At 35.1% G+C, this 19,105-nt stretch overlaps 1 protein-coding gene across 11 annotated transcripts in view; it reads right to left on the bottom strand.

The window, feature by feature from the left end:
• REPS1 (RALBP1 associated Eps domain containing 1) overlaps nucleotides 1-19,105 on the bottom strand; it is a 70,469-nt gene continuing 51,364 nt past the window's right edge. For 5 of the 11 annotated variants that reach the window (XM_067293648.1, XM_067293651.1, XM_067293652.1 and 2 more), the window contains 11 exons: nucleotides 18,331-18,411; nucleotides 15,306-15,393; nucleotides 14,307-14,408; nucleotides 10,215-10,287; nucleotides 7,791-7,909; nucleotides 6,989-7,053; nucleotides 5,432-5,617; nucleotides 3,873-3,968; nucleotides 3,103-3,251; nucleotides 2,437-2,542; nucleotides 1-1,329 (listed from right to left, as the gene is read on the bottom strand). In XM_067293648.1, coding sequence (XP_067149749.1) covers nucleotides 1,261-1,329; nucleotides 2,437-2,542; nucleotides 3,103-3,251; nucleotides 3,873-3,968; nucleotides 5,432-5,617; nucleotides 6,989-7,053; nucleotides 7,791-7,909; nucleotides 10,215-10,287; nucleotides 14,307-14,408; nucleotides 15,306-15,393; nucleotides 18,331-18,411 — 1,134 coding nt within the window. In that variant the 3' untranslated portion in view covers nucleotides 1-1,260. The remainder of the gene's footprint in view (nucleotides 1,330-2,436; nucleotides 2,543-3,102; nucleotides 3,252-3,872; nucleotides 3,969-5,431; nucleotides 5,618-6,988; nucleotides 7,054-7,790; nucleotides 7,910-10,214; nucleotides 10,288-14,306; nucleotides 14,409-15,305; nucleotides 15,394-18,330; nucleotides 18,412-19,105) is intronic. The other 6 variants (XM_067293650.1, XM_067293653.1, XM_067293654.1 and 3 more) reach the window with 4 other exon arrangements.

The following is a 19,105-nucleotide window of genomic DNA, read 5'->3' as shown; positions in this document are numbered from 1 at the left end:
TTAAAATATTGTGCTGTTTTATTGGTGTAAAAATCACACAATTGCTAGTTCTGATTCTGCAGAGATACATCCATGCAGTTAAACATCTATGATCCCACAGCCAGAAAAAGCCATTAAATAGAATATCTGCTGTTAGTCAGCAATTAATGCAAATTTACATATGAGATCAAAAGGTGTGTATCATACAATATACAACAAATCCTAATACAGTACATCAACCTGAATAGCAAGATACACTCAAGGAACTCTGTTAATAGTGAAACCTGTCTATACGCCAGAGAAATAAGGCTTGAAAACAAGATGACAGAAGGTACCCCAGGATTCCTAAGAAGCAAACTGTTCTTTTTTTATTTTTTTTTGCTGGGAATTAGAAGTTCATAGAGGTGTTGACACATTACTTGACAATACAATTTGTTATAGTGGAGACTGGTGGATGTGATCTGTTATTAAAAGGTAATGTGTGAAACATGCAATTATAGGTGGTGCTCAGGAAATGTGCAGTCAATATGTTTGGGATTTATACCAACTCTTTTCACAGAAGGGATGACTGGAAAAGGTCTGTTTGATAGACTATCAAATGTACCATAAGTCTTTATATGCATGCAGCTGAATCAGGATCATGAGTGGATAAAATGCGAACACCTGGCAATCTGTGGTCACATAGTCTACAATGTATGTAACAAAATCAAAATCAAATCTGGTTGATATGGCTAACAGCCTGCAAGAACACTGTCAGCCTGAATAAGTTGGCTTATTGCAAAGAGGCAGGCTTTCTGAAATTGTGAACAATTTTCAAATTGTGAAAGGCAGCCTAGGAGATAATCGTGGCTGATGATAGCCGATTTGTTTTTCTCTCTTCTTGCACAATAAAATAAATGCCATAGCAAAAGAAGAGCTTATGTGCTTGAAGTTTAAAGTCAACTGATTAGCAATCCTCTTCTGCAAAGATGTTTCAATGGGGAAAAAAAGAAACCACTAAGAGATTCCAGTTGGAAATTTTGGCGACGAACTCTGCAAACTCAAGTCCAACAAAGATCACGGATGCCCACAGAAAATGAGAGGCAGTGTCACATTCAAGGAAAAGGTTTTTCTGTACTGAAATTAAAATACTTAAATACAAAAGTGGACAGATTGACAAAACAGAACCATAACATTTAATGCAGAATAGAGTGCACTGAGCTAAATGCATGGATCTTTAAATAGGCTTTGAAACCAATACCCCTTTCAAAATTAGTAAATTCACAGTTAACGGCAGTAGGCTTAAAGGTGAGAGAAGGGTCGAAGTTGTTCCAGTTGGACTTCCAGGGAGATTCTCTCTTCAAGAACATCCTACAAAAGAAAGATTTTCTACTCACTGTCCACAGAGAAAGAATACTAAAAATTTCCTCATGCGATGAAAACTGGTAAATGTCAGCTTCAGTTTTGAGAACTCCAAGTCCTTTCTAAAATCTGGAGAGCTTTTCCCATAATCTGAACAGCAGTTTGGCTACCCAATATTTCTAAACAAAAATCAGTACTTTGCTGAAAATTGAAGTCATTTAGTATTTCTTCATTCCTTTCAAATTACCCACAATTACACAGTTGTAACCAGCTGCAAATCTAGCTGTAATATTTTCAAATGAAGTCTGATGTGTTAAGAGAGGCCCTCCTGTTAGTTAAAAGATCAGCAGCTGCCAATTTTTTTTTTCCAGTTTTTCCTCTTATGTGAATTTTATGCACCTTTACTTTTTTAAATAACCACTAACAAGTAAAATTCAGGTTTGGCAGTTTTTAAAATGCCATATCTTCAGGCTAGATAATAAAATAAATCTAAAAATGAATTAATATGTTAACTTGCTCATTACATTTAGACAATGTAAACATAAGGAAGATGTAGGTACCTACAAACAAATCCAAAAGGACAATAGCTTATACCAGTTAAACTGATAACTGTTGTTCTGTTTACTGAGCTGAGAATTTTGCATTCTACACCATTTATTTTATTATGTATATTTGTTTAAAAAATATTTATAGTTTTAAGACTTTAAGGTTTGCTTTTTCCTTCAGAAAAGGAAAGCCACCTCGACTGCTCTTCTTAATACTCTGCTTGTAGAATATTTGATGACCACAACAGCTACCCTGGATTATTAAAACTAATTTAAAATTTCAGCATTTTCCCCCCCTCATTTTTAATGTATCTGAGAGCAAATCAAGACATTGAAAAGCATATTTTATAGTAGTAAAGGTATCCTTTGTAATGTAACTTTCACAAAAGTTGTCACAATTAGGTATCTTTTGTGATCTATAAAAACAACTAAATATTTTAAATTGATATCCTCTACTACATATCATTTGCATGCACAGTTACCAGTTGTAGTGCATCACTAACATCTTGCCCTCTTCAGACTTTTTTTTTTTTTTTTTTTTTTTTTTTAAAGACAAAGATTATGGTATTACCTTTAATTGCTGCTGTAGTTCACTATTCAATCTGGCCAAAACAGTGTTCGTTTCCTTGTTACGTCTGATTGATGCCTGAATTGCCTTCTTGTCCTTCCCCACTGATCTGAGAATACATTAAAAGTATTTTAATAAGTCATTTTGTTGCTTAACTGAATATCTCATTTATAGTCCCTCTTTAAGTGAGCAGAATCTCCTTTTCAAAATTTATCTTGTTTCAATGAAACAGTGAAAAGCACATTTTTAAAACTGTCATAATAAATCTCCTGAAGTCCCAACGCACTATAGCACATTCATTTACCTCTAATTGACTAATGTAATAGTCTACTCTCATGCTAGGACACAGACTGCAGGTTTAAATTTTGGACTGTTAATAGCGACCATTATTTAAAATTAAATACTACATCTTAATATTTTCATCACTTCTTTCCAGCATACTTGCAGAAGTTAAGAGTCTGCACTCCAAAAATCAAGCTCATTACAAGGTCTCTCAACAGTAGGGACTTCAGGATGATTTCATTAAAAACAAAAAACACTTTAAATCATTAAGTGACTAATTCAAACACACTGAAATTGCTCACAACTCTTCCCTAGAACAGAAAGTGTGTCTGCTGCTAAAATGTAAACTTCCCAATAACAGATGTATTTATACACTTCTTGGGTTACCTAGGAATAGATGGCTGTGAAGCAAGAACAGCAGCTATGACACCTGTTTTCTGTGTATGTTCCTCAGCTTCAGGTCTTAGCTCATCTTCTGACTTTAATCTTCTGCGAATAGGCTTTGGTGGCGGAGCAAGTGGGGTAGTACCTTTACCCTGAGAGGGAAAACACAGCCTATTAATTCTCACAAATATAGTGCATTTCTACTTAGACCATATCTGGTCATTTGTGTTATGTACTCTTAGAACCAGTTACTTGGCCAACTGTGAATTTATAACCCCAGATATATTTTGATAGATGTCTAGCTGCATCCTCATACTGTCTGGAAAAAAACTAAGCACTAACTCCTTCCCTGGTGAAAGGGCAGTAAATTGCTAAATGCTGACATGCTTGATGTGCAAGCAAAAACCCAGTGGTACAGCTGACATAACTACAAATACACAATAACATCTTGGTTATGTTTCTTCCCTCCTCCAGTATCTACATGCCTATACCATAAAGAAGTTACTGTTACCAAGTTCTGCACTAAACCAGTTTTGAACTGTTTCTAAAAACTTGAATACTTAAAAGTATCATAATGCTTTGTTGTTCATCTTGAGAATAAAACTGAACATCTTATGATGCAAAAATTCACCATACATGGGCCTATTTTGAGACTTTTACGTGTAAGAAAACTGGATTCAAGTGGAAGTATATAAAGTTGGTGTATCAAAACAACTGCATATTTTCATATACATCAGACAATTGCACTCTTTTTCCAAGTGTACTTTGCATACCGCATTAGTGGGGACATTAGCAGGTGCTTTGTCTTCAACTCTTCCATCTGCTTTGGCAACTCTAAGAGAACTTGCAGAATCAGAGGGCTTTTCAACCTAAAAGAATTTTAAACTATATTTAGAAAACTATTGCTTAACAAATATTTGATTCAGCAACAGTTGGAATAAACAGAAGTATGCTGTGTTTCTGATATAAGAATACAGTTAACATTCTAAATTCTAGTTCAAGTCTTCCTTAGAAGCATATGCTGGAATATAATAACAATACCTGCTTTAAAGCAAAACTCATCCAAAACCATCTTTGTCACAAACACTGCTCTGATCTGGGAGCAGGTTATAGAAAAGGCACAAGGGAAAAAGCTGCGCTTCCAGAATCAGCCTGACCTGTTTTTTGTAACAGAAATTCAGATTTTGATACAGAATCTAAATTCACCATGAAAAACCTGCTAAACAGTTACTTGAAAGTACTCTGCTCTCAAGCACTGTACTCTAGGTGTTTAGAACACGGAAAGACCTCTGAACAAAGTTGGATCCCCACTGTTACAAGGCATGTACAGGAGAGGCTGTGACCTGATGATAAAACACTACAGCTGTTTCTGCAGTAACGTTATTACCACCATCTAGCTATTTGTTACTGTCAAAGGTTAATTCCTCCAATGGAACAGATAATATGACTGTTCCCCATCCACCTCAGTGCCAAATGATCAGCAGGCTTAGCTTAAGCAGCTTTCAGTAGCAGCTTAAACTGACATAGCTGATTTTGCCATGAAGTACATGGAAAGTGCTCAAGTTGTCTATCTCACTGATTTTGCTGGGTGAGAGAAGCAATAATATCCTGCTGATAGGCAGAAGGATTTTGAAGCATCACAGATACTTTTGCAACTGATGATGCCCAAGTGCCCCAAAGAATTTACAGTCTGTATGGAGGGTGCAAATTATGAGAAGGAAAACATGAAGTAATGCATGTAATCACAGTAAGGCAGTAACAAATGGGAACAAACCTGCAGGTTTCCAAATTCCAAGTCCTGTGTCATATAGCAGGAAACCAGGCTTTGTAAATATCTCAGAAAAATCTATTACAGGAAGATTTTGGAGCTCTATTCACTTCAGCTGTTTGTCCAATGGCTTTGAACTAAACTGAATAACTGGATTTTAGCAGCTGTTTATGATACATGACAGTCATCTCATTTAGAAGGACTCACTACTTTAGAACTTATCTGCAAGTCATTTGAAAGACTGGCAGAAACAACCAGAAGAGAAATCTCTCCTGCACTGAGTTTTAAATGCACCAACACAAATATATTTGTTCACATACACATGCTAATAAATACAAAATCTTTTGAATTAAGATCAAGAACCAAGAGCAAAAAAATTCTTCTGCCCAGGTGTTTGGTAATTACTAAAGATGACAGCAATATATAATAAAATTGTTTTCTAGCAATGGATTAGGCCACTAAAAAAGAATCACTACTTCAAACAGCATAAGCGGGTTTTAACAGTGAAAGTCTTATAACTGTTGGTAGTATTAAGTAATTGATAACATCTTCATTTCTGCTCACCTGCAAGACTTCTGAGTGTGTTTCAATTTCATCTTCTTCCTCTTTGTTTACACCTGATACAGCAAATGCCTCGAACTGGCTGAAGTCAGCAAAATTTGGCTGCTCTGGTATTTGTTGAGGTGAGGTACTAGTATGAGCTATTAGGCCTTCAGCATCTACTGGGCGATGCACATGAGGACCTGGACCCTACAATAAAACAATGAAAACAGTTAGCAACAAAGTTCTTGACGTAATGGATCTGAGGAAGAGATTTCCCAAACAGCAGTTTGTGACAGAACACTAGTAATGAAAATTGCCTTTTTAGCCTCACAATTTATGTCCTGTTATTAGAACAGAGCACATCTCATCCAAGAAAAACAGACAAACCACACTCCGCAGTTATAAAAACAGAGAAATAGTTAAGAGAAAAGGAGGTTCAGTCAGATAAGCTATTATGTCAGTGGAAGAGACTGAAGATGGATGTATAGTAGGACTATCTAGAATCACTGGAAAGCAGGAACATTTCTGCTCTAACAGAGTCCAGCTTGGCAACATGAGGCTTGAAACAGATTTTTAGCCTAGTTCCATAAAGAAACATGCTTATGTAATCATACTGTGTGGAAGTATGTGTCTGCCATTGTACCCTCCTTCCCTGCAGATGATTTCTGAATTCACTGACTGACTTCATGAAATTTTATAAAAACAGAAATCCAAGTAGAGAACAGACATTACAAATGATCCAAATGCAGGACCTGCTGTACCATGAGCTCAGACATTATTACATATCAGAGAAAACCCACAGGAGACCACTTAAAGAGTATTTACACTGCAGAAACAGCTTCAAGCAAAAAAGAAATCCATGAGAACTAGGCTTTATTTCTGGTGTTTATAAAACTATTAGTCTTCTACATATGACACAGACAATTAATTGCTGTATGACTCAAATTCTAGCTGCTGTTGAAAAACCATCAAAAAGCAACTCTACCTGTCCCATGTCAGATCTGGACAGCAGTTGAAGGATTCAGCTGGTTGAGACAAGGAAAAACTTCTTTGCAAGACATGTTTTCTACCAGGTCAGCTAACTGAACTGATTCAGGTTAATACTGCAAGATCACTTAGTCTATAACATGGGAAGTAGTAGAATCACTCTTTTGGGGAGCAGACACGTTATGTGAAACCATACCCTGTGCCAGACATATGGATGTAAAGACAAGTACTTAAGTTTCACAGCACTTCAAAAGATCTCTCTGTGTGTTATGTCCTATTAGCAATACAGGAACAGGGAAAGGAATGTAAAACTAAGTTTCCTCTCTTAAAACACAGAGTGCCAAAACTGTTCATTCCTCCTCAATCTCTAGTTTAAGCTCTTCTCCATGGTTCCACCAGAAGCAATTCCTTTTTCAGGAAAGGCTAACATAATGCAAAGACAGAACGTAACCAACATTGACATTCTACTGTTTTCCAAAAACACCAGCCAATAATCCACATTTTAGAGAGAAGTTACAATTTAGAGCAAGATAAAAATATTACTGTCTCATGCACCAAATTAGAGTATGATATTTTCAAAAGTCACATCACCTGTGAAGGCTGCGGTCTTGGAGGCACTGCAGGGGGATAGGCAACAACTCCAGCCTGTTGCTGTCCTGCAAGAGAGGCATCACATGTGGCTAAGATTGTTACTCTAATAGAGCACTGATTTTTCAACTTGTCAACAAGAAAAATCCTGCAAATGATGCCTACGTATAAATCTGACATATTTAGGACTGTAATGTCCTTTCAAATTTACAAATAGACAAACTAAGAATATGGAGGTATTGTCCTTCACTCCAGCTTGAAATATAAACATGGTCATACTTTTCTGATCTTAGTCTTTTCCTTTTAACCCTATTATACACTGTTAACATTTCCTTGCACTTCATGATCCTGAGCTGAGAAGCACCTTTCAGAAGTGCAATAAAAACCTTAACAAGAACATCAAAAGCAACTTTTAATTATTTCCTCTTAAGTGAAGTATTTAATATTTATCTTCTAAATAGCTCGAATAACAAAAGAACTCCTCTTGAAGGTAACAGGCAGGCACAATCCATGACATGTGGATGCAATACCAAAATGATATTTCCCAATTCTGCTTCCCATACTCATCCACAGGACTAAAATGCCAGCACTCAGAATTTACTTTTAAATTACCTATTTAACCAAAGCAGCATATAAATTTTTATATAAACAGTAAGAGTGACAACTTGAGATTTTCAGCTTTTTCATTCAGAAGTAATATTTTAAAAATACAGTCTAAATCTTTCCTCAAAGGAAAAAAGAAACTGTCTGCTTCAGAGACAGATGTTCTGAAAAATAAAATACACAAGGAACACAGTATATCTACCTGGGGTGACTGAAAAGGATCTGTTCATATCTAAAGATGATGATCGAGAATGAGACTGATGAGGCCTTGGAGGGGGTGGAGGTGGTGCAGTATTGTCTGGAGAGGTTCCTGAATGTGATCTGCAAAATATATAAGTCTCTGCAGTGTGGTTTTTTTTTTTTTTAAAGCAGTTACAACAACAGAATTAAAATTCAAAATTCCTTCAAAGTATGCAATTAAAAATAAGTTTGATAGGTGAAAAAGAGCCTGACTATTGCTTTTGATTTTGAAAGGAGCAAAATCACTTTTAAACCTCTGATATTCTTTGATTTCACAGTTTTTATATTTCTAGTTGCTTTAATCTCCATTCTCCAAATTATTCTTATCTTGCCTCTAGTAATTTATCTTGGGGAAACCTATAGCTTCTAACAGACATCCTAATGATAGTTCAGGAATGCAGAATCCTCAATATGGTAATTCCACCCAAATGGTAGTCACTATTATTTGCAAAATATGTAAGATGTAGTCAACATCCTGATTAGCTTTTAAACTGTTAAGCTCAATGTCATTGAAAGAGAGTATTATGTTTCTGTTGCACCTGCCTTCAGGTCTATCAAGCTTAAGTAAGGTGTGCATGCATGCGTATTCTAATACTCTGCCTGAAATTTTCCAAATCTGTGTACTTGGTAGGATCTTCAGAAATTTTGACTCATTTTTTGGAAGGGTCACCATCTAGTGGATCTCTTGTAAGTTCATCAAGCACACATTCAGAAAGCATGTTAGAAGGATGAAGTACTGCACTACTCAGTGCAATTTAAGTGGGATTTACCGTCTACAATATTTTTATGCAGTTTTCATTTAAAAAGCAGCTTGCAGAAACTTCCTGGAGTAGTCCAATTTTGAGCAAAATACTGACATCTGACATTAACATAGCTACACTTTTATTCAACTAATACAAAAGTGAGTCTTTTCTACACGATTGACTCCTCCAACATTCTTCTATAAATATCACGAGACGAAGCTAGGAGAGTTAAGAGGTACCCTAAGTTTCACACCAAAACCTGAAATTTCCAAATGTATAAATCCAGACAGAAAACTGAGTTATCCTAATACAAGTATCTGCCTTTTCTCCTCTCCAGGAGGATGCCTCTGTAACACTACACAACCCCTCCAGTTAATGAAATACAAACCTAATTACAATGACTCCTGTCACCTGCTGAGCTAGTAGTATCTTAAAGGCACAAGTAGGAAGAAAAGAAAAAAGTGGGTTAAGAACACTCCTGAAGTATCATTATCCGACAAAGCCTTGTCAGTTTTATCTTCTTCAAAATATAAAAAGTACTCTGAACTTATGGCAGGGTTAAGCAGAACGCTATGTGTATAGGTAAAGTTGCAATTGGTAAAAGAGATATCAATGGAAGGGAATTATAGAGAAAGTAGGAGAATAATTTCCTGGCTATACATTGCCAGATTTGGAAAATCTGGACAGAGGCTACCTGTGCCAGAAATGGGCCACTCAGAGTTGCTGATCTACACAAGTCAGCAAGAGAACCCAACCCAAAAAGTCAGAGACAAAAAGAACGTGCTACAACAAAAACAAACAAGAAACCATCATCTTGATAGGGCAAAAGCATACATAGAATCAGGACAGAGAATCAGATTTGCCATTAAGTAACAATGGGGGAAAGTTTTCAAGATGCTGTACTGAAAGGTAATTGCAAGTCTGTCTTTGCTATTGAAGTCACCCTAATTATTTTTGTTTTGAAGCTTACCTTTGAAACTCATTGTAAGATGGTTAATGGCGTAGCTGGTTTTTAATCCTATTCAGGCACAGATTTAATGGGGACAATTAGCACCAGCTGGTACAGCACATTCTCTTATGTCATAAGATGCATTTTTGGTTATGTGTTGCATAGCTTCCTCCAAACCCTTAATTTATACTGGGCCTATGACTGTCCTTCATTTTACACAAGCTCATTATTAACAGAGATTGATTTACTTCCGTGATATTTCTAATTTATTTTTTAAATCTTTTATGCTACACAGAATTACCAGGTTCTTCTCCTTAATGCCTAATATGGTATTTTTAAAAAAATCAGTTGCAAGCAACATTATGATCACCTGTGATTATACTCCCTTGTGTTTAAGGAAAAAGTTTTTATCAAAACTTCTGACTGATCAGAGAGTTTCATTTGATCAGCCAATCCCAAACAACTCTTTAGACTACATTATTTTTTGAATTCTTGCTTTACACATTAACAGTAATAGTATACATTTCTAATACATTAGAAAACAGACTGCCTTCAGACTTCTGACTGCTAAAGTAATAGTCTTGGCCATCACTTTAAAAGCTATTTGTCAAATAACCAGAAATTCAGAATAGGGAGACTAGGCCTCTTTAAACACCTTTAGTTTATTTGTTTATTCAGTTGCTGCTCTACTGACCGTTGTCGTGTTACAGTGCTTCCAATTTGCTCTGGATCTGAAGTATAGGAGTCTGAACTGCTGTAACCATCTGCTGGTAGAAGGAAAGCACAACATTTCATATTCATTTTTGCATCATTGTTATACTCTAACAGATACAGTTAATATATAATTTCAAATTACCAAAAACAATTTAATGTCCTTGTAAGATATCATCTGGGCAGGATTCAAAACTCTTGAGTTTACATAACTGAATGTCCTAATAGAAGCCAAACCCAGCCCCCAATACTATGAGTTGCTGATTACTACTGGGATGGTCTGAAGAACAAACAATGACAATAATGTTATATTTAAAATACAAAAGGTAAGTTTCCTAAGAGTAATTTTTATCACTTGGCATTCTATCACTTCAACAATCTAGCCAACATGAGTAAGGAAAACAAAACAAAACAAAAAACCCCAAGGAGTAGGACATGCTTGATTTTAGAAGCTCTGAAGAACCCTGTCATTAACCTTAGAAGTCAAAGGAAGAGATATGCACAGTACACAGATGAACTCTATAGTTATGTTACTACTGTAACTTCTTTACCATCAAGGCTAGTAGTCAGGAGTCTCACCAAAATCACAGTATTTGTGCAGAATTTATATTGACAGAAAGCTGTTCTCAAAGAATAATTCATCACATTGGATGATTCCAGAGCACCCGGTGAGGCACAATGCAAGGTAGAAAGTCACTGGAGCAATAAGATTCATGATCAGAAGACAGTAAGAAGAAAATTCTACTTACGAACATCAAATCATACAATTAACTCTTCTGAATTACACAGACTCAAAGGATTACTTTAACCTCCTAGGATACTAAGATTTTCAAAAGTGTAAGACACATGACCACCTAGAGATGAGAACTCAGAGGAAATTATTTTCCTTTACAGTAAGACACATTCTTACCTATTATTTTTTTCTTAAAGCTGCATGTTTTTCTGCATGCACCTTGACCTAGTGAAGTTTACTTGAGACACTTACTATGCAGAGTCAGCTCAGGCATAGTTTATTTCAACTTAGTTTCAGGTTAAAGTTACTCTGCAGGTGTACACGTATCTCTATTGAGCAAGAACTACAGAGAATTAAAAAAAAAATGAAATCTTTATACACATTTGTTAAAAGCCCAGAAATGGCTAACCTGAGATGACATTCGAGGATGAAGTGAGAGAAGCAGAAGTTGACTACAGGGTGAATGAAATAATCTCTCTCAAAACATCTAAGTACTGGGTATATTTGTGGAGTCATTCAGGATGAAATATAACCTAGTCAGACAAGAATTTGTGTAATTGATCACACTTCTAAAGAGGCAAGGAGTAAGCTCTTCTGGACGAAAAAGCCAGTTTAATATTATTTCAGTAGGAAACAATTAGGTTTCCATGATAATAGAATGAGTAATTCTAAATGGATTTCAGAGATTTGAATAGTAAACAGTTTTAATCATTATATAATGCTAGTCACTCAATTATAATCTTCATACTACACCAGTACTGGCAAATCCAAACTCACAAGAGTTTGAACATAATCTTAAATCTATTTGAATCCTTCTGAGTATTTCTCCAGTAACGTAAGCATGATAATCAGGAAAAGTTCAAAATATGAATAGTATATAAATAGACTTTTGCGATGTAATTTTTCCCTCAAGGATGGTTCTACTATTCAGTGTGAATTATACAAGTTAGTTGGTATTCATTACGGAGGGACATGACAAGTTTATCTTTCCATTCCAATTGCAGTATTCTGCAATCTTGTTTACATCACTGAACCAGAGTTTAAATGAACATATTCACAAACTTGTTTTTAATGATATACTGAAGTAGCATGCTGCTCTAAAGTTAAAACAATCTGGGATGATGGCAATTTTTTCCCCCCACTTTTATTTTACTTGCATAACAATTTCAGCAGTATGGGTATCCAGTAATCAGAAGAATTACTAGTGAAAATTTCTATTTTCTAAGGCTGTTTATTCTCTTTTCTCTGTTTCAAATCATTTAACTTGTACAGAAAGACAATTGTGCAGTGCCTATATCTAAAGGTTTCTTTCTCATCTTATGCCATGGAAAAGTTTGTCCTTTCTTCCTGGATTAGGTTTGAGATACAACAAACAAATTCATCACTTCCAGGCTGAATTACGGTTAACGCAAAGCACTAATAAAGACAAAAAGGAAATTTCTCAACATCAAGCTGATGCTCATAAATCTCCACCGGTTCTCAGTTTCAAATACTATTTTAATATCTTGACCCAAGAAGAGTAGACTCTTGAAGTAAAATACCCTGCATCTAAATTTTGAGTAATAAAACACCCAGAACAAAATATTCCTAGTTAGGAGTACTCATGTATGAAACAACACTTCCAAAACAGAAATATACAAAAAAACCCCCACACACACTTCAAAAAAGTTTTTTTTTTTTTGAAGTAAGAATGAGACTCCCTATTCTTAAATGCCTTCTGGCATAGCTGAACCAAAACACGCAACTAAAGCAAACACTGAAAAAAGAGATCAGCCCAATAATTCAAGAAAATGCACTAGGGACACTGTCGCTGATTTAGCATGGAAGGTGCTTAGATACATTGTCAATATATGACTCTAAAGAGCCTTAGGAAATGTAATTACCAAGACAGCAAGACTGCAAAGAAAATCTTGTCAAATTCTTTGCATTGTCTTTAAACATCAGAAATTCAGTTTCTAAAGTTAGTTTAGATTAAATGACTTCTTCAGGATTCACCCCAAAGGTGTTAACCATCCAACTTTCAACACCTACAAGAGCCATTTCTTCAGTAAAAGGATGGGCTTCCCACAACAACTACAATTTGAGGTGCTACAAAGTGGCCTCGTTACACAGCAACAAGATCTGTTTTATATCACTACATTCTTCTGAGGGAAGAGTCATTCTTGGTATAACTAGAATTACTGGCCTTTTATTTTATCAAAACTTTACTGCTGTTGTGTTGGAGGATTAACCTATATTCAGATAAAGGAAAAGGAATATGGAAGGGCTCTCAGAACTTAGATCCTGCATATAGTAATAATTTCCCCACTACAAGACCATGTTTCCTCATTCTTTCTCTTGCTTTTAAACTGGTAAGTTCAATGTCATTGAAAGAGAATATTAAGTTTCTGTTGCATCTGCCTCCGGATCTATCAACTTTAAGTAAGGAGTATCTCAGTGCATGAGGTAGATATTCTAATACTCTGCCTGAAATTTTCCAAATCTGTATACCGGTAGGATCTTTCTTTTGCATCAGAAGACTTCCTAGTAAGAGAGCTCTGCTGGGGGGGGGACAGAAAGGCTCAAGAAATTACCATGAAAGAAAACAGTGCCACTGAAACAGAGCTCAAGAGCAAAAGAAAAATTGTTTCAGAAAAGCACCTTCTAGATAACTCCTGTATTACTGACCTACTAAAATACTTCCATCTTAATATGAATTCTTTATCTTTTTACTGAAGGAAAGTTCCCAACTTAAAGGGAAAAGGATTTCAGAAACACTCTAGAGACTCAGATTACATGTGATCCGGAACTTCTCTCAATACTAGACAAATAGGCCAATCAAACCAGAATAAAGCAAAAAGTTTTAGATGCAGAAGGTGCTTAAAATAAATGAAAGCTATCATGGGCAAATATACAGTTAAAAAGCTGTACCTACAAAAGAGATCTAGAAGTCTATGACATTTTGTTAAGAGCTAACACAGAGGAGAATAGCCTGAAAATTTATTTTTCAAAAAATATGTTATAACATGGGTCTGAGAAGTAGAATCAAATGCTACTTATTCAATTTAACTTTCAATACATTTCAATTGCTCATTCTGAAATTAAAATAGAAAACAAAGATGACAAAACAGCTGATAGGAAATAGACATTTTTTGAACAGAGATAGCAGGAAGAGTCCAAGGGAAACATCTCCAAGGACATCAATAGTACTTATACTTTATGTTAGAAATGCCTTTATTCTCATGTTAAGTTTATGCTCATTTCAGGGCTTCTGCATCTAGCAAGGTTTCATTCACTGAAAAATTATCAGCTCTACAGTTTGCTTAATTTAATAGCGACATCCAAAGGTACTTTGATACTTACTAACTGTATTTCCAGCTGTAAATTTTACAGATGAACTCATTTTGTTTTCTTCTGGGAGATCAGGTGGTTTCACAAGTAATGGACTAGTAGGGTTAGCATGATCTAGACGAAAAAACAAGTCTAAATAAATAAAATGTATTTACTTTACTTCTCAGGCCAAAGCTTTAACAAAAATGTTCTCCCCTAAACTGAAGTGCTGTAGTCAAACTAAAAGTGTTTGAACTATAACACTTTTTATTTACAAGTCATTTTATTTTTGAAGTTTTACATTTTAATAGTGTATTTATATTTCTCAGTGCTCAGAGTTGTGAATCTTTACCTATTTACAAGGTTAGCGGAATGCTGAAAGTAGTGTGTTCTGCATACTTGTTTATTCTCATATGCTATAAAGCAGCACAAAAGTTACATGAGTTTATGAAAGACTGGAGTATTAGGTCATGTTTATAAATTGAGACTGTGGATTCCACTATTCCTAAAGGAAAAATATCAAGCAAGCTTGTTTATTGTTGACCAGAGTATAAAAAAGGCCTGCCAATCATTTCAAATGCTGTCAGGTTTCAAAGGAATAAACTCAGTATTTCTGACTGCAGCAGAACAAGCCGTCTCTCCACAGCTCAATTTTATTAACTACAAAACACAGGATTTACCAAAGCAGGCAATGTTCTCAATTTGCACAGCCTCCTCCAGTATTTAATGAGAAAACCTAGGCATGCTCCCAGAGTCCCCAAACAAATCTATACTATCATGCCTTTGAACTACTCCAAGCAATCATTTCCTATAGACAGTGAAATCCTCTCAGTACCAAACAGCCAACTCGAACTCTGCATATACCAGAACAGTACTCTAATACTTAACACAGAGAATCTCATTAATAGTTACACTGGTTGCAACTCCAGATATTTTTATCTAAGTACATGGAAAAATGTCAGATTTTTTAAGGAAGCAAAGCCAACTGTAATTGTACAAAACTTTCTTGATTAGCAAGGGAAAACATCCTACCACTTCCAGTTCTTTTAAGCTCCATTTCCTGCATGTGGATTTTGCTTGGAGTCATTCTTATGGGAACTGGGTGTACAATTGCAGTATCCTGTGGAGGAGATGGAGGAAGTGATGTCAATCTAGTTTTAAATTGTTAAATCTCTCATACCATGTGAAAGCAGTTTCCAAACAAAAAAAATCATAAATTTAATTTCTACAGAGTTTCAGGGAGTTGAACATACCCATAAACCCAAAGTTGTACGAGCCAAAGTTACTCTGAACATTTATAAAGTGTACCTAGCGTTCAACTTTAAAAGGGCACTAGAAATGTTTCTACAGTTAACTGTGACTGATGTAATTAGGACCTCTACTTTGTTAGCTTTCTGCCATCATCTGGCATGCCAGATATCTGTCACTTCAAATGCATCTTCAAAAACTTTAAAACCCCACTCCCAGGTTTTACCTATGATGCCCCCAAAAGTTATGGGCTTTTTAAAAGAGCATGAGTAATTCTCTGTAAAGTACATACTTTGCAGCAGTTTAAGCCAAATAATTTTAGGTATCTTCAGAACAGTAAAATCCTTGAAACTTTAGTATAGTAAACACTATGAAATATATCTTTAGATAGGCATTGACTTTATACCTAGGCATTTTCTTTGTCAGGGATTACACTATTACAATGTATTTTATAGACAGCCCTTTCCATTTGATTTAGATACCAAGAGTAGATAGCTTAAAAAAATCCCCAAACTTTTACGCTTGCCCACATGTAACAAAAATATAGACATACTCATATGAGATTTTTTTCTGTCATCTATCTTCAGAATATGTGAATGGATGGGCCAATGACAGCACAAAGAAACAGCATATTCTGTCTCTAGGCATGCATCAAGAGGTTTCAAAACTCCTCGGGCATCAGAAGCTTAACCTGATTTTGACTATTCAAGTAGATCACTTCCACAAAGCATAGTACATTTAGATGAATAATTCTAGTAACTGTTTAAACTGATCTGTATTACTCTTGCTGTAATTATAAACTTAAGGTCACTTTCTAATAACAGTTCAAACACTCTTGTAACATAACTTATGGATGTCAATTAAAAATATATTGGATTTTTCACTAATGGGATTGCCATGCAAAGTTCATTCTTGCTGTAGCTTTGTTCCTGTGCTCTAATCTAATGTGCAGCTAATACAAAAAAAACTAATTTGTCTGAAAAAGCTAAATGAACTTCATATAAAGTATTAATACAGATCAATATACACAAAGCAACTTAACATGTTACCAACTTTCACTTAAACTAGGCAAATTATGTTCATATACTAAAGAACGAAAGGGCTTTTTTACTCCTCCCACTTATCTTTTCCCTTCAAACAAGCTGCTTCTCCAACAGTAAGAGAAAAGAGTCAGTCTATCAATTTACTCTTTAGTTAGTTTTTAATAAATGCTCAAGAAAGCCGATTCTCTCCTTTGGGAAAGCAGGAGAACAAGCTGTTCTGTAACTCAGGCCTATGGCATTACTGTTGAGATTACTAAGATAAGAAGTCTGCATGGTACTAACAGAAATTTCATGTCATTTGTGTCTTATTTCAATATGAAAATAAAGCCTCTGAAGTATTGTCCCCAAGGCGGTTACTTTAGCATGCAAAGATGTTCACTGTTCTTTTAAAAAAAACCTACCATGCTAGTAGTTGTATTGGAGAGGGTGAGTAAAAAAGCCTTTCAAAAATGTGATCTTACAGTATTTTTATATATATTTTCCCCATATATTATCATCACAGTTCTACTTTTAAAATTATCCACGTATGGGGAAAAAATTTACACTTCAGATTTCTGTTATTTGTTAATTATATGTAAAAATAAATTACTAATCTATTGTGGAAGCAATATGGTGATAGCTACTTACTATTGAGCAATTGCATATAATAAGAAACAAAACTAGGAACTGATTTCAGATACGTACACTTCTTTAAAACTCATAAGTACAGCACATTAAACTGAAGAAGTCTATCGTAGAGATTAAAAAGGGTTGATTTTAGGTATGACATTTTAATTTGCTTTGAATATATTTAATAAGGGTGATTCTGGGGGTTAGAAACAGTGCAGTCTCAATTCTATCGTCCAGCATCTAGAACATTATTTCTAACAAATATCAGTGTTAACTTCAAGAATACAGACCACCTATATACATATATATACAGACTTAAAAAAACCCAGAAAACACAAGTGACCCGTTTAATATTAGAAGCAGTGAAATGCATATTATGGGTATTTATTATGTTTTGTTATACAAAGAAATTAAAATGAACACTAACACGGTGATAATTAAATCTGTGAGAAAAGCAGAATGAAAGCACCTAAATACTGAAGTAATTTTAATGCACTTCAGAATTGCTTCAGTGTCACATGCTATAAAGTTTGAAACCAGCAGAACTTGAAGCACTGTAGTAAATTTCTGGCTCCAAAGCTTGGCAAAATATTTAACTACATAATTATTCAGAGCACTCCTCACTAACTAAAGTGTTAAAACAGCAAAGGATTTAACTGGAGAAATACTAAAAGCCCTATTAGTAACATGGTAAAAACATTAGGAGTATGAAATACCGCACCCATTAAAGTCTGATAGTTTTTTTCCTTAATTGGCACTGTTAGCTCTAAGATTCTGTGCAAACCAAGCTCTGCAATTAGAAAAAGACATTGAAGACAAAACTTGAAGAGCAACTGATTTATTACTGATAGTGGCCCTTGAGTTATCTTACGAATATTTTCAGAAAACCCTTACATTTAAATACTTTGCATAATACAGGTTTGAGAGCAGTGTTGTATTGCATCAAAATCAAGAAAAAAAGTATTTTTTGCACTTTGATATTAAAAGTGAGTAGTACCAGAAACTTATATTCCTAACATAAGCAAAAAAATTAATAAGCCTGCCACCATTCCCAAAAAAGCAGTCCATGGAATCATGCATAACAGCTAAATACAATGTATGGAAATTTGGTGTTAATAAAATTAATTTCAAACAAGCAAGCTAAGTGATTGACTTACAGGATCAGCTGGTGCAATGTTAGAATCAAATTGGGTCAGAGTTTGAGAGCTTGAAGAGCGTTCGCTAAATGTCTCCCACTGCTGAACAGACAGAGGAGAGAAGTCAGCATGATGAGAAAGAAGGAAGTAAAAGATCACTGAGGAGATTTAGCACAGTAGTTCGGAGGTTGCACTGGAAAGTAGTGTATTCACACTGGACAGTATTTGACTTGGAAACCACACTAATATACACTGAATCTTTTATTTCAGTCTGAAATTCCTGTGCAAGCAAGTGTATTACCTACCAATATTAATGGTCTATATTCACTCTTCTTAAGGAAGATACAGGTGCAGAGTCAGTTCAGAAGTATTCTAAGAGTTTGTGTTTGTCAATGAAAATCATACAAGTTAAAAAAAGCTGCTTAAGTCACTGAAATATTGTAAAGATATGAGCAGTGCCATATGTTGTGGGTGTTCATAACTACAAATCCCACAGAAAGGTTCCTTAGTTTTGTAGTTGCCAAGTTTCAAACGTATTTAGTAAATACGATTTTCCTTCAAAGTCTTGGACAAAAATGAACACTGAGCAGAGTATGCTAATTAAACCAGTTCAGCTTGCCAGTGCAACCCCTGAGAAATGATTCTATTCTGCAAAAGAGTATTTTTACAAGCCTAAATCACTGACAATGCACAGAATTAACTTCAAATATACTGTTGATTGCTAAAAGCAAATAAGTCAATCTCTGAACAGTTTTACAAGATATAGGCATGCTGTATCAATACATAATTGTCAAGA

This window comes from Apteryx mantelli, chromosome 3, assembly GCF_036417845.1.
Source record: "Apteryx mantelli isolate bAptMan1 chromosome 3, bAptMan1.hap1, whole genome shotgun sequence".
NCBI lineage: Eukaryota > Metazoa > Chordata > Aves > Apterygiformes > Apterygidae > Apteryx > Apteryx mantelli.
Note: the sequence above shows the minus strand (reverse complement) of the source record. Positions and strands in the feature narration are given on the sequence as shown.